Source organism: Drosophila simulans, chromosome X, assembly GCF_016746395.2.
Source record: "Drosophila simulans strain w501 chromosome X, Prin_Dsim_3.1, whole genome shotgun sequence".
Classification (NCBI taxonomy): domain Eukaryota; kingdom Metazoa; phylum Arthropoda; class Insecta; order Diptera; family Drosophilidae; genus Drosophila; species Drosophila simulans.
Window position 1 is genome coordinate 4,773,253 of NC_052525.2, and position 16,507 is coordinate 4,789,759.

A 16,507-nucleotide genomic window follows, 5' to 3' on the forward strand; every position below is an offset into this window, starting at 1 on the left:
TTTGTCCTGGATAGCGCCAACCGTTTGTGGAGCAGAGAGAAAGTTCTATTTGCGCTTTGTGGTTAGTTAGCTATGCGTACAGTGCTTCCCAAACCTTGCTGCGGAAGGAAGTGCGGCAGGGAGGGGCATCGCAGGGGGTTGAGAACGGGTTAGTCCCTTTCGGATCGCCAGCTAACTCGCTTGCATATACATACAAAATGCACAAACTTTATGAAAAAATCCAAAGCAATGCAGGAAGCGAAGATAGGGACAGGAAGCGAGGCGGGCGAAAAGTCGAGGGAAAATATTCTCGTTAAATTTTTCACATTTTTATTTTAGCCACCAGAACGAGAGAGTTTATTCAGCTGCTGCAGCTTTGAACCAACAATTTGTAGGGATTTCGTTCTGGATTAAGTGTTGGCCAAAGTTTCCAATTTTATCTATATATATATACATATATTTTTTATTCTCGTTCTTCTTTTAACTGCATTATGTGCTCGATTAAGAGAGCAAGCGAGAAATCTGGGACGGAAATTCGATGGTAAAATATTTAAAATTTGGTTGCCTTTGGGGCCAGTTAAGAAGATTAGTGAACAAGATAGACGAGTGGTTTTTCCAATGAAGTAGTTCTGAGCCGAGGCTGAGCCTTAATCGAAAACTGACTTATCGGATTGCCTGCATTGTAAAAGTTACATCAAGTCTGTTAGGTATTTTAACTTTTAATGTAAAGGTGAAGCATAGGAGCTAGACGTTTAAAACACAGCTTAAATAAAACAACTAATTGTCTGCATTTCTCTTTTAATCCGCCCATATTCACAAGCCAAATACTTAAGTCTTTATAAGCCTGAACCAATAAAACGTGCATAAAACTAATGTTTGCTTCTCTCCCTCTTCTATTTTTAGGTAAGTCCTTTGGAATGAGCTACGATGGCAACTGCATTTACGAACACTGGCAGCTCCAATTTATCCTCAGGCCTTGACACGACTTTATTTTATTGGGTTGGGGAGGGCATTGTTTCTGCGGTGGGCAATTTTATTGGTTGATTGAATAAAAGGCGGATGAAATTTAAATGGGCAATATGCATTCAAGCTTATTTTTTTGTATTTTAAAAGGATGCTCTTTCATTAAGATTATGCGCATAGTTTGTAATACAAATTACACTCTTAATAAACTGTAAGTAGCTGGGATAATTTGTATTCGCTGTCTTTGCTTGTAGCTGTATCCTTGTATACTTTTTAACGTCTACAGCAATCAGTATGAAAGAATTTCGAGTGGCAATGTGTTAAACAATACTGGCAGGTTACAGGAGGTGGAGAAAGTGTAACGAAATGAAATTCGCAACAAGAGCAAGGAAACACAAAAAGGTAACACTCACACACACACACATACTTGGCTACGGGAAAAAGTGAAATTAGTCATTTGTAGCGAGCAGTTTTTAAGGAAACACATGTGGGGTGTGGGCAAGGGGTGGCAAGGTGTAAAAAACAAAAAAGGAGAAATAAGAAAGGAGGGCGCAAGTGGGCAGGGGCGTGGTCGGACACGGCTGTTGCACATTCTCATCGCATGCAATTTGCGCTGGAACTTTGCCCTCCTTTCGAGCATTGTGTTTGCCATTGAACACGCACACTGAATGGCACTGCGAGTGTGTGGGTTGCTATGCCTGTGTGGGTGGGTGTGTGTGTGTGTGTAAAACCATTGTTCACAGACACACTCCCTAACACAGACACCTCGAATTGCTGTAAATGGGCTCACGGGCAGCATTGTTGCTGTAATTGTTGCAATTGAGCGTAGTTCAGAACAAAAGCCGCCCACACTACTCATTTCACCCACACACACATATATATATTTATATATGTATTTATGTATATATACACATGCATATCGAGCTCACAATGTGTCACGCAGGCCTTCACTAATGTTTTTTCTTTGGTTTTTTTTTGCGAGCTTTTTTTGTCCTAGCAATTTGAGGCCATTGAAATGGGTCCATTTGTATGTGTGTGTGCCTGATAAATTATGGAATTGTTATCCATAAGTGTTGCAAAATAGATTTTCATTCAAGTAGTAGAACGGTATTTGTTTAGTCCTTATGCACCAGAAACTGTTTGAAAGTGTATCAAATAGTGTAAAAAGTGTTGTAAAAGTGATTGTTATTCAAGAGGATTTGCAACACTTTTGATCCAATAACCATTTTAAACCATTTCTCGAACGCCTAACAACTATCTTTCATCTTTGACATATCGTTGGCATTCACCATGTTCCATTTCGTCGGGGTGTCTTAACCTTGTGCCAGCAAGAAAAATGTCAATTTCCTCGAGAAAATGCTTCTCTAGATTTTTACATTCAACTGCAACTTGGAATTGTCGATGTGGGGGGAATTGGCAGAGGATAACATACAAGCAAAACATAATTTACACGCCAATATCATGTCGTTTCACACTCGTGTGCCTGTGTGTTCGTGTACTGTATGCTGTGTGTGTTTGCCATCTAGCTCGCCTGCACATATACGAGTACAAATACAAATACCAACATCAGGCACTCAAACACATACTCCTGCCGCTCACACACACACACACATAAAAATGAGGTCAATAACAGGTAGATTATCAAATAACTATTACACATTGCGTGTTGTACGAGACATGAAGCCGACAACGACGAAGGCGACAGCTTTACGGTTAAGGATGTGGATGCGGTTTTGAGCACTGAGAATAAATGTTGGTAAATAGAAAATGAATATTTTTGACTTCAAAGAAAGGTATGCTGAAAAGTATGTTTTAAATATGTTCCACACTGGGCTGAATTAATAATAATGCCAAGGACACATTGCATGCCTTAAGAATAAGAAAAAATGTCAAATAAAAGAGATTTCTTTTAGAAATTTTACGAACCATCATTTATTCCCGCACTGTAGCTGTGGTTTCTCATATATCGTGATGCTGCACTGAAAACATATTGCCTTCGTGCCGCACATCCGTCCAAAGCTTGTGGCACACGCTAGAGTCTTCATAAGTTGGCTTCGTTCGCTCATCTCTGGTTTCATCACCACATCCCTCGCTCCTTCGTTTCCTCGTTCCCCAACTCCGCCCCCTTTTGGCACCTTCACTGCTCCTCGAGGAGCGCCGCCCCCTTTTGCTTTCCTTGGCATTTGGACAAGTGGCCCCGGCTCATGTGGTTGGCAATCAACGCCTATACGGCTTGTCTTGCACCACCCACCACAAAAACCCTAAAATCCCCATACCCATCCCCATTCCAATTCCAATTCCAATCCCCATCAGCCATGCGTGAAGGTCAATTTATCGCCTAATGACGTTGAACAATGACAAGGGATTCCAGTTTGATTTATCTAGTTGGAAAAACGAACATTAGGGCCAGACAATCAATAAATTTCACCGTGGATTTGAAATTGCTGGCATAAATATTCATGTATGTAAATTGAACTTATTTATCTGTTGAAATATGCATTCATATTCTTGGTTCCACTCCATTACCATTGGAAATACGCTAAATGTTTAATACAGCTTTCTTGTTAAATACAATAGATTAGTCCGCAAGCTCGTAAGTGTTTCCCCTTTTTTTTTTTGGCGACGCACATGTTTGTTTACAAATGTTTGTTTACAAACATGAGTTAAGTGTGCACAATAACAGAGGCACCTGCCACGATAACAAACTGTCGGGAAAACGGCTATTAAAAGCACGCGGATTTGGCTAAAAACCAACTTTTTCCGCTGGTCACACTTTTTTCCATGAAACACGTGCGCGATTTGCTAGATTTGCTAGATTTGCTAGATTTGGTAGTAGAAACACACAGACAGGATGCAGAACTACAAACTTCCACTGAACAAGCGGCGTCTTCAACAGCGAGCCCAGGTGGAAACGCCGGATTCGGTGTACTGGGGCCGACTGGCGGTGAGTTGTATAGGACACGGCAACCAGATCATTGTTACCCTTCGGCAATCCACAGAAACCAGAACTACTCAAGGAGCACAACGCCATCGATTATTTGGACTTCAGTCCCAGCGATCCTGACAACTTTGCTGTGACCTGTTCGGAGCGCGTTCAGATCTACAATCTGGTGACAAAGCTTTTGGTAAGGAACCTGTCCCGATTCAAAAAGACCGCATACGGAGCCACCTTCCGGCAGGATGGTCAATTCCTGGCCGCCGGCGACGAGGAAGGCCACGTCAAGCTATTCGACAGCACTCGCAACATCATGCGTTTGTTCAAGGGGCACACGGCACCAGTACACCGCACCTTCTTTACGGCGGACAAGCTGCAGCTAGCCAGTTTTGGAGACGACAAGGTGGTTCGTCTGCGGGACTTGGCGAACGGCAAGGTGGTGCAAACGTACAAGGACACGCACACCGACTACGTTCGTGCTGGCGCCATGCATCCGCAGGCGGGGCATGTCTTCGTCTCCGGCGGCTACGATGGCAAGATCAATCTGTACGATACGAGAGCGAAAAAGGCGGTGCAGCGCACCGTGGATCACGGAGCGCCTGTGGAGTCCATGTTGTTCCTTCCGAACGGTTCCATTTTCGTCAGCGCCGGCGGCAACCAGGTGCGCTTATGGGATCTCATCAACGGCTGCCGTCTGTTCACCATGATGTCGCAGCATCACAAAACAATAACTTGTCTGCGACTGGGATCCGATGGCAGGAGATTGCTCTCTGGCGGGCTCGATGGGAAGGTGAAAATCTACGATATGAGCACCTACAGAACAGTGCACACGTTGACCTATCCCAATGCGGTGCGCAGCCTGGCTGTCGCTGACGGCGATAAGGCAGTTGTGGCTGGGATGGTCGATGGCCAAGTCTCCATTCGTCGCATGACGGCAGACAGCAAGCCCAGTGATTTGGAAAAGATTCGTGAGGATCTCGCTCGAAATAACTTCACGAGTAGAAAACCCACGAACAACACCCAAGAGGGTGATCCCATAATCAAGGACCGCGTCCAGGAGCCCAAATTGATATCCTACGATGTGCACTTCCTCCCGTTTAACTGCAAGGAGGCTTTGGACGAGGTGATGCATGCGCAGAAGATGGAAAACCAGCCGGAGCTCGTTGTGGCTGTCATCACGGACCTACTGCACCGTGGATCACTGGAAAAAGCCCTCACGGGTCGTCGTGAGGCAGAGCTTGTCCGATTCATCGACTTCATTTGCAACCACTTGGGCGAGATGCGATTCGTGCGCCCGCTGTTGATGGCCGCCAGCAGGATCTTGGATGTCTTAGAGCAGCACTTGGTGGGCTACAGCGATAAGCTGATGGAAGCCTTGCAACGATTGTCACTTGCAATGCAGGAGGAGGTGAGGCTTACCGCCGACCTGATGCGTTTGAAGGGTGCTCTGCATATGCATATGCATGCATTGCAAATCAGATAGAGGTCAGCTAATCGAATCTAATATTTACACTCACTTGCACCTAATGAATATTAACAATTGCTGAACAAATGCATGTTTCATTGGCCTTTGGGAAGTGTTTGTTTATTGTCTTGGGGATCAGTTCGAATGCACATGCAAAGGCAACTTCTGCATTTGAGGCGAAATCCCATTTCGTGCCCTAATCCCAAACATGCGGCGCCGCCATAACCAAGTTAGCAACATCCTGGTTCCGGTTATAGAAATGCGGTTAAGCATTCAGCTTCCTAGCCTCGTCTTCTACATTGGCCAAAGGAATTTGGCTTTTCAGTCTCCTGAGCTTGTGTGTGTGCTGCGCCACCACACCCCTTTTTCGCCGCAAAATGTTGAAGACCACCTGACGATGTTGGATGATGATGAAGTCACAGAGGGCCAGCAGGATATATAGAATCCAGGATTCTGGATTTAGGATCCAGCAGTTTCGAGCTGCCAAAAACAAATACGGCAAACTGACTGAACAAACAGAAAAACAAGTAGGGGGGAAGAAAATGCCAAAAAAAAGGGGCAAAATTTGGAGGAAAAGCGGAAGGAAAAATTGAAAAGAGAAGGAACTTATTGCTCGGCAAAGCGTGAAATGTTTACGAGCGAGTGACGATGGCGACTCAAGGGCTGGAGGAGGATTCTCTGCTGGGGGTGTAGTGGGCAAAAACCAAACGGGAGGAGCCTCGTAAAGAGATTTGTGTGTGCCTAGTGCAAATCGCTCCCTCTTCGTATTTTCCTCAACTTCTCGCACAATTGTAAAGAAAATGTTATTAAGGATTTTCTATTATATAACAAAAAGGCGCACTAAAAACACACCCCTCACACACACACACAACCATACAGAACGAAGGTGTGTCTGTGCGAGGCGCATTAAGCACTTGACATATACACGCTTTGAAAATGCATCCATCCGCCATCTTTTTCTGCCCGCATCTTCGTTACGAAGGCTTATACAAATACCCTTTCCCAGCCGTAGGGCACAAATACTTTCCGGTGAAAATAAGTTTTGTGTTATGTTAGCGGTTAAGTACTTTGTGATTGCGTATTTTTAAGGTCACGTAAATAGCTAATACGTCACGTAGGCCAGATTACACTTTCAGCCATTATTAACATTGCCCACATTGCGTATACGTGACAGCTTGGTTTTAATTGATCATTTTCATATCTTAAAATATTACAGAGCAGAGGGCCACTTATTTATGTTAATAATGGATACTGTTAATTTGGAACGATACTTAAAGTCCAATAAAAATCGATAATTATTTCGATAAGTAGGAGTAACTCGTGAAAATCGATAGTTTAAGCAAAATAAGTTAGGGTACGAGCAAATCGCTTTTCGACTGCATTGGGCTTCTCATTTCGGGCGCAGGCATTAGACGGCTTTTCATCTACTTAGTTTTCAAAGTCCCACTTTCCTTTGCTTTCCCCATGTCCCTTTCTCCTGGCAAGTGTGTGTGTGTGTGTGTGTGTGTGTGTGTGTGTGTGTGTGTGTGTGTGTGCGAGTGCGTCAGTCAGTCAGAATGTTGACAAGTCGATGACGGTTCCAACGAGTGTACTATATTTGTATTTGTGCTTGTCCGCTTTTCCTCAGTCTCTGTCTCTGTGTGGGCGGGTGCTCAAGGTTCAGCGACGAACATTAGTCAAGTCAACCCAAAATGAGCGACCGAAAGTGGCGCAGTCAAGCAAAAGGGCTCTCGTCGTTGCAGCAATGACTGAATGAATGAATGAGCGGCTGACTGAGCGAGTGAATGCGAGTCCGAATGAATGACGAAATGCGCGACTGGCTGACTGGCTGACTGATGCTGGTATCCTTGAAGGAATCTACCAAAAGGACTCTGCACAGCACAAGCAGCTGGAATGCATATTTCTTCGTCCTGAATTCAAGCTTCCACTTCCTTTCCCGACTTATTTTCATTTTACCTCGCGATTCCTATTTCGCTTGCATCCATCCGCCTTTTGTCACACTCTTGTGAAAAGTGGGCACACTGGAAATATTTTGTGAGAAGTATGAAACATCCTTACGCTGTGATTTAATCATGTTATTGGTTTAATATTTCGTTACTTCACTACTTGAATGTAAAGTTTCACCACTTCGGATGAAAGAATGACTGGCGTGGGTTGTCGCGTAGCTCAGGTTATAAACATAGTTTCCCTTCCCTTTTGCATTACTATTATTATTATTATATTGTCTGCTACGGTTTTCACGTTTCCTACACTCCCTAATATTATTTTTATTATATACAGCTATGCTGTACTTTGAGTTTAACAATGTCAGCCATTTTGTTCCTTTGTGACGACGTCCTCGTGCAGGCAGAGATGCAGTGAACACAAATACCGTGACTGACACGCTTGGGTGGAAAATGGAAAGTGGGTGGTGCCGCCAAGCCAGGATTCCATGGGGGAGTTAGAAAAGTCGGTGGCAGGCGTCGTTTGCAATCTGCTGCAATCTTCTCGAGCAATTCGTCGCTCGCTCCGCGAGTCGATTCATCTTGCCGGGGTAAAAGTACATGCCTTCGTTACGCATTCTTTAATTGAATATTTATCTTGGCTGCTGAAGGAGCCCAAGTGCACAGCGAGAAATATCAGTGCAAAGCTTCACACCATCATATTAGTTAATCTAGTTAGTTAATTAGTTATTCCAACGTACGAAATTCATGCTAATGTTAAATCTTACATTGATTTAAATGACTAAAACATTTCGCATTTTTTATTTTTTTGGTGCAGTACACCAGCCGTGCAAAACGAAACCTTTTCACTATCCATTTTTCGGTGGATAGGCAACCTGATTCGACGTTGTCGCGTCCTTGTAATTGCAACTAGAGCGAGTGCGCCTTGTCAGCCTTGTTTTTCGCCATCGGTTATGGTTATGCATTGTGAGCTGGATGCTTGGATGCTGGGACAGTGGGGAGCCAGCCCCCTTTTTACCCAAAAAAACACCCAGTGAGCTCGCCACTGATCCGCCCATTTGTAAACCATATCCGCATCCTAGCTGCATATGCAATGCATCTAAATTGCTTTCGCGTTCTGTTTGTTGTTTTTGCGGCCAGAATCGCATCTGCTTTGGCTTTGAGATTTACGGCTTTGTTGGTCCGCCTTCCCTTTGCCGATGCATCTTCTTTGGTCGCCCAGCCAACAGTCTTTCAGCATCTTCCATTCAATTTCTTTTCAAAATAAGTTGAGATGATACTGCTCGAGATTCTCAATTCGCCGGACTCCATTCTGCCATTGGGTGCTGTGTGCACTCTTGCTTTGACATTTTAAATGTTATTTAATGGTGGCCGGAACTTGTTTGCTGCACTGCACCCAGGAAGCGGAACCTTGAAATCCCGACCATAAATTCATTATTATTATTATTTTCCCTTCCATTCGAAGAAGGTGAAGCCGAGTCGAAGCGCTTTGCACTTGATTTATATGGGCACTTTGTGCGCAATTTATGACCAGGCCAGAGATCTTGACTTTGGCGACGAGTTTCCCATTTTGTTGGTCATTTGGTTGGTCACTTGCTCCTACTCTTCGACGGATGCAATGTGCAGATATGGCTTACATGCGGAAAACTCTGGCCATTTAAAGAATTATCTAAGATTGTGTTTATATTTATGATTTTCCTGTAGTTAATTAACTCGCATTTTTTCTTGTTATTTACTTTAACAATAAGTGTGTCGAGTTATGCATAAGCACACACAATTGTTTAAGAGTTGGTTGTACTCTCCCTTCCTTTTGATCCTCTAAAGGCTATCCGTCGGTTAACCGATATTTTTCGCATTTTCCTGCAGCATTTTGGCGTTAATGCCCTTTTGCTATCGCCAGGTAAACACTCGCTTTTCAACCCCCACGTTTATGCTCTCCCAGTTGCGTCTTCTTAGTCGCTTTCCCTATTTATCACAACTTTAATCTGTGACACGATTGTTGTGGTAACAACCCAACCCTCGGACCATCTGCTAAGCTAAGCTGCACCCGCGGCGATTTCTCTCTGTGTAACTAAATCACCAGCAAGGGGGCGGTGGAAAAAGGGGCGAAAAATCTGAGGATAATTAAAAAAAAAAAAAAATTATACAAATTACCAAGGGTCCTTCGGTTATCCCTGCAGAGCTCCTGTTTCAGCTCGCTTTAGCTGTAATTAAATGATGTTTATTAAATGTCCACCATTGTTTATGCCACGAGTGTAGCTTGCACAGGGTATGTGAATGGTTATTCCATTTTTGTTTCTTCATATTCATACTTAAAGTATAAAATATTCCTACAAAGGTTAAGTCTCTGGGGTAGTTAAATACCTTAAACATAGTTGTGAAGTGCATGTGTTTGCTGTTTTTAAACAGAGGGTATCAAGCGAGTTGTTTCCTCTGCTCTCTTTAATCGTTTTGCAGCTGCAAAAGTTGTGTTGTGGCTCTGGTTGCGCTTTTTGCATTGCCAGCCGCCACTTGAAAGTTGAAATAATGGCAAGACAAACCGGCCAAGCTTTATGTACGAATTAAATTATATATATGTACATATATATACATATATCTATGTGTATATGCAAAATGTTTGTGTTGTGTATAGTACATACATATATTTTTGGCAAAGCAAAGGAAGCACACAAAAACCACAAAAATGCCGCCCACGCTGCTGGATGCTGATGTTTTGTTGTGTGTCCTTGTTGTTGGCATTTAGGGCGGCTGTCACGCCCATACTTACCATGACTCGCCGCCGTCAAAGGGTTAAGGAAAATAGAGGGCTAAGGCAGAGGTCGGATTTGAAGGTGGCAGATGGTTTGGTTTAGTGGAAAAGCGGCAACACATCCGCTTGCCCTTGCGGCATATCCTGCAGTTTCCTTCCGCCCCTTTCTACCGCCCCTCTTGGCCGATTTCCCTCCACCCCCCGCACATTTTGCCGAGTTTCCCCACCTGTCAGTTTATCTAACACGCACTCCAGGCTAAAGAGCAACGGAAGGCGGTAAAGTGCCAGGGAAAACAGCAAAAATAAAGGGGCAAGAGAAGCGAGACCAAAAAATACGTAAATTAACAAAACCTGCCGCCAATCATGGGTGTGTGTCTGTGTGTGTGTTTCTGTGTGTGCGTGTGTTGCGGGCGGGAAAAAGGAAGCCCTGATGTGGAGATTTTTCCCCTTTACCTTTCTTTTTTTTTTTTTTTTTGCCACCCAGCCAACGGGTTGCAGGATAAACGGAAAAAGCATGGAGATACACTTTCAATTTGAGGGGATTCTAGGATTTCCTGGCCACCAAATGGTTCGTTTTTAGAACGATGATGGCGCAGAAAATTTATAACTAATGATGGGATGGAAACTTGCAAAAGTTGAAAAGATAATCACCAGATAAAATTGACTATGGAGTATGCGCTTGCTTAAAATTTGAGTTAATAAAATTTCTATTGTGCAAAATGTATATCTTTAATCATTTTAGCTAAGCTAATAGTTAATTTAAGTTTAGTAATTTAATATATAAAGAGTATCTCACGACTTCGACTCGATTTAAAGGGACTGAAACTGTCTGGCTGTGTGTGTTTTTTGTTGGCTCCTTTTGTGAGAAAACCAGCAACAGGAACAACGGAAAGGACTAACTCCTGTGGCGTGACTGTGGGTGTGTGTGTGCGTGTTGGTGTGAGTGAAATTAGTTTGGGGCAACGAGGCACATTTTTGAGATTCATAAACTTGCGTGCGTGTGTGTTAATTTCAAGTTGACTCCTCGTTTCGCTCGTTTAATTGGCCTGACTGACACTAAACACACACAAGGATCATTACATACAAGCAGAACAAGAAGCGAAAAACAGCAAATGAAGTTCATGCTTATGAATTAATGACGCAACTGGCTAACGACAAGCAACAAAAAGCAACGAAGGTGAAACCAAATGGCGAATGGCACGGGCTCTTGGTTTTTTTTTTTTTTGTAGGGTTCATTGAACCCCGTTGTCCGTTGGCTTGACAAATTTCAATTAATTAACTCATTTCATATTCATCTTCATTGGCCCGAAATGCAATGAAATCATTCAATTAAGCCAAGTCAATAATTCATGGCTCTCGAAGGTCTCCAAGTGCCTCGTCTATCGAAATGTTTGGCATTTAAGCAATTGTTAAACTGCATTTAAAGCAGTCAATTGCTGCCGAAAGTATTTCCTTGATTAAAATCGAATGCCCAGGACTAAGTCAGTTGTAAATGCTAATTAAGTTATGGGTATGTTCTTTTCATGGTCCTAGATGCTTAAAGTATTCATATAGCACTTGAATTGCATCACTTCATATTTGCTTTATTAACAAATTAACATGTCTGCATTCGCCGTGTAATTCGCAGGCTTTTCATCACCATTTTTTTTAAGCCCAAATCTTAAATTGCTGCCCGTTGAGATGCTGCGAAATGATTATTTCGTGTCATATAATATTTACGACCAACAAATTATTAATGCAGGGCAAATAATGGCGAAAAACGCAACTTCGCACATATTTGCAGAGCATAAATTGAGGCGAAAAGCGAATATACATACATATGTGCATATATCTCCATGCTTATGGTTGAAAGTCAAAAAGGCGATCATTTCATTTACCACTGTCGCCCACACACATCCATTTATACACAAAAATATGTACATATATGAACCTTATGTGGCACATCTTTACATTATATATAGACATGTTTGTTTACCTGTTACCGCCCACTTTCCCATCCCCCTCTTCGTTTGTTAGCTTTGGTCGACGTCAATTTATTGATACCCGCAAAATAAAAAAAAAAAAAATAATAAAAAAAAAAATGTGAGAAAAAGGAACAAAATTCGAAGCATGGGAAAAGCAAAACGTAGCCATAAAAATGAAACTGAAAATGAAGGAAAATTGCCAAGGGGTGTTGCGAAAAATGTTGGTGTGTGTGGTTGGGTTGCTAACTGAAGTTAAGGTATTTGTCAACACAACGCTCGTAATTTTTGTGCGTTTAGAGCATGACGTATACGCCGTGGTGTACTCCCAGAATGCCCGCAATGTTTCTTTGTGGAATACAAGTTACATCAGCACTGGAACATTTTAATGTTTATGCAGTAGATAACTTTCCTTTGAAGTGCTTCAATCAAATAGTTTTTTTTCTTAAGACAACCTTGGCACATTCCAGTTGCCATACTAGATAGTCTCATTTTTTGTTTTCTTTTTCTATTTACGTTTTTTTTTTATAGTTCTTGATTTTATTTACTATTTGCTTGGCTGCGGGTGTCAACGACTACGGCTACGTGGGTTAAGTCAGTCGGATGCCAGGACACGCTTATCCTTTGCGTCCGTCGCCAGCGTCTTCACATTTCCCTCAGTTTTCCCCAGGCTTTCTTCCTCAGCTTTCTCCGCATTTTTCCTAGCCCTTCTTTTTTTTTTTTTTTTTTTATTTCTCGGGGTCTCAGCTTGTGCTTTCGTTACGGACGAACTGTAGAGAACGCGTAAAGCGTAAACTACAAATTGTTTTGTAGTTGCCTCAAATGCTTCTTGTTCTTTTCATTTTTTTTTCATTCTTATTTTGTTGCGGCAACAGCAATTGGCTTCATTTTTATTGGCATTTATGGGGAGGCGTGGCAGGTGGGCAGGTGGACAAGCACCACCCACAATTGGGGCAACTTCGTTACGCTCCTTTTATTTTTATTTCATTTTATTTTATTTCATACACGGTTTCTTTTTCGTTTCCATTTATTTGACCTCGCCGTGTGTGTGGGCGGCTGGCTGGGTGGCCGGGTGTTTGCTCACGTAATTCCCTAATTAAATACTTAAATTGTAATTGCTTTCGAACAGAGAGCGACGAAAGCTGCAGGAGTCCTGTCATTAAATCGAATATATATCCTCGTACATATAGATATATATATTTATATATATCAGTGTGTGCGGGAGTCCATTGAAAAGAAATCAAGGCGTGTTGGTTTTGCAGCTGCTTGCTGGGCAAAGTGTAAAATTGTTAGGTAACTAAAAGATGTGTCTACATCGTGCTTTCGTTTTCAATTCAATCTGCTTGAATAATTCATCATGAAGACATGACATCGCACTGCACAGACAGACACCCAATCGAATCAACTTTAATTGAATGAAAACAAATCATGCCAATCATATTGACTCTAATCCAATTAAATTAAACGAAAATATTTCAAATACATCTAAGATGATTTGGATCAATTAAAATGTGGCCAAACCGAATAGAGTTTGACAACTTTCGCAATGTGTCATCCTTTTGGAAAACGAATACGTATTGATACTTTTGCGTTCGGCACAGTAGCCCTCTTCAATTAAAAAAAAGCACACACGTTCTGGTCTTTAGGAAGGCAATAATGGGATAATGCATCATTAACAATATCTATAGTTGCCATCAAATTGCGATGTATGTAGAAGGCAGGAGCCAGATGCTCCAGTGTAGTTGAGTGCCACGTTATTCGCTGTCCGTTAAGCCATATATAAGTCATCGCTTTAATTTTAATTGCCTCCTGGCTAAGCTTACAGCGCTTACTACGCCTCTGTTGACCAAGGACCTCCGGGCACCGGCGATTTTCCTGTCTGCTCCTTGAACTTCTTGCCTCGTGCATCCTGGCCATCCAGCCACGTTTTTATGTGCTTTTAAGTGTGCAATTAAAGGTCAATTGCCGCCCCGGCTGGACTGGACAGACAGCCAAACGGCTCACGCTGAAGTAGCCCATAAATGAGGCGATGTGTGTGACCCACACGAGTATAATTCGTTCATTCCGCTTTTCGTTTTTAAACACTACCTCTATTGCCTTCGATGTGCATTTAATGTGTTTACTAAACTAGGATGTTGTGCTGCTGGCACAGAAAAAAACAAAGCAATCGTTTTGAAATGAGTGAATAAAATTAATATAGCTGGCTGTGAAATTTGTGCTTTAACTATTCATACAAGTCAACCCACTGGTAATAACTCGTAAATTTCCAGTCTCCACATGGCCCAATCGAATGCACACAATTTGGTCGAGTACAAGGCCGGCCGCATGGTCCTTCTAGGCAAGATTGTCGAGCCCGATGACCGCAAAGGCCTGCTCTTTGTGCGCCGATCCGCCGCTGATAACCAGCTGCACATCCATTGGATGGATCGGCGATCCGGGTCCGTTGAGCTGGATATTGTCGCCACGCCGGGCGTTCTCGAGTTCCGTCGCATTGAACAGTGCAAAACAGGTCGGGTGTATGTCCTCAAGTACACACGATCGCCGCAGCGTTACTTCTTCTGGATGCAGGAGCTGCAGGCGGACGGGGATGCATTATTTTGTCAGCGGGTCAACGAACTGATTGCCAGTGGTGAACGCCAAAGGGATGAGATTGCGGCGGCCGAGGGAGATATGGATACGGATGTGGATCACAAGGCACAACCGCACCGCGGTTTCGGTGGCAGTGAGAATCCTCAAGTTCTGGAAGATATGCTGATCGAAACGCAAGCAACTTGGCTACCAGCTAACCAGATGTCGAATCATTGGCAAACTGATATGGTGATCGAAGAACAGCCCTCGGCATTAGCCGATCCCGATTCAGATTCAGATACAGATACAGATACAAATACTTCAGATCCAGGTATACATTCATTTGACTTGGCAACTGTTTTACGCCAACATGGCGGCGAAGCAGTGGATAAACTTCTAAGTTGCCCATTGAGACGTAAAAAACTGATGGCCCAATTGCCCAAGGATCATGAGGCGATGGATGAGCAGCAAGACATACTCGAGCATCTGCGTTCGCCGCAATTCTACGAGTCCTTGTCCTATTTTTCCTTAGGACTGCATTCTGGTCTCCTCAGAAAGAGCCTGGAGCCTCTGTTGAAGAATGGTGACAATCGCGAGGCCTTGGATGCCGCTCAAGTTGGGGATGTTGACCGTTTTCTACGTGAACTGGAACGAACCAATAGGGATTATGGTGGGCCAACCGATTGAACCGAAAGGTTCTCGTAAATATGTCAAAATATGAATAAATAAATATGGCGCACAGTACTGATGAGTAAATAAATAGAGGAAGGGCGTACAAAATGCAATAACTGCTTGATTCCTGGGCCGTTGCTTCGTCTTCTCGAGTTACGAAGATAAATGAGATGCCATAAGTTAGACGACAACTTGCACAACTCCAGACAAAGACCAAGCGGATAAAAGTGTGCTTGTGCCCAGGAAAAAAGTAGCAAAAAAAAAAAGAAAAAAAAATGAATAGGGGAACACTAAAAATTGATATAAAATACACAGAAAAAGAAGCAAGGCAGCGATGAAAACAAAAGAAGGAAATTTCTCAAATAAGAAAATAGTTGTAAACTATGGGGAGTACTTAGGATCGGGTTAGTGTGGCTGTGGGGTTCCAGTGTTTCACTTCTTTGCCAGTTTAAGAGTCCTCGGTCCTGCGACAGCAGTTTTCTTTGCCTCATTTGTATGGCGCCTGTCCTGTCCTATGCCGTCCTGCCACCAACCCTCTGCTCCTTCGGCCCATGCTTGCCAAAAACTTTTTCCACGTTGTTTTAATGAAACTAAGTGAGCGGCAAAATGGTGGACAGGACAGCGGGACAGTGTAAGGAATTGTGCTATGGGTTTTCGGGCCAGATAAAGCATTCGAAAATGCTGTGCTGGTAACAGTTTTATCCTTTTTTTTTGCCGTGGAAGAAAGGAAAACTTAAGAAAAGCAAAATGTTCAGAAAGTTGTTGCATTGTGTCAGAGTTTGGACAATGGTGGAAAAATTGAAAAAAAAAAGAGAAAATAGAGAAAATAGTCACAGAGAAGAAGCAAATTTGACGATTAGTTTTTGCCACATTCTGCATTAGTCATTACAGAGTGTGACCAGCGTGTTTTACGTTAGTGAGGCTGCACTTCGTTTCTTTGTTTGTATTTACTGCATGTTAAAGGCATTTAACTTTAAATGCTTCATAACTACGTTTGTAACACTATTGATTCAATTAGGCAAACGTAATTGCCTTGCATTTAAAACGTGCCACTTGTGCCAACTCGCTTGACTTCTATGATACTTTCCATGAATTTCTCGCATTTAACCAACTAAAACTAATAATGCTCCCCCCTTTCACGCTCCCTTGTGGGACCGACATAAAACTTAATGGTAAATGGCGTTGCAGAGAATTGCCATAAAAATTACTTAAACCGAACAAGCAGCTTAAATATGCCGCTTATTGATGTTCTCCACAACGAAGCAAATGCAA

General features: G+C 42.8%; 3 protein-coding genes across 10 annotated transcripts in view; all 3 read left to right on the forward strand.

The window, feature by feature from the left end:
- LOC6739981 (neurobeachin) overlaps positions 1 to 16,507 on the forward strand; it is a 159,779-nt gene that overhangs the window by 25,573 nt on the left and 117,699 nt on the right. The window lies entirely within an intron of this gene.
- On the forward strand, positions 924 to 12,136 carry LOC6725147 (U3 small nucleolar RNA-associated protein 15 homolog). The gene is made up of 2 exons (XM_002106137.4): positions 924 to 3,886; positions 3,942 to 12,136. The coding sequence occupies exons 1-2, from the start codon at positions 3,794 to 3,796 to the stop codon at positions 5,358 to 5,360; spliced, it is 1,512 nt and encodes a 503-aa protein (XP_002106173.1). The 5' UTR covers positions 924 to 3,793; the 3' UTR covers positions 5,361 to 12,136.
- On the forward strand, positions 14,203 to 15,307 carry LOC27207149 (proteasomal ubiquitin receptor ADRM1 homolog). Its single transcript, XM_016182880.3, has one exon. It carries the CDS (start codon positions 14,273 to 14,275, stop codon positions 15,248 to 15,250), a length of 978 nt encoding a protein of 325 aa, XP_016038129.1. The 5' UTR covers positions 14,203 to 14,272; the 3' UTR covers positions 15,251 to 15,307.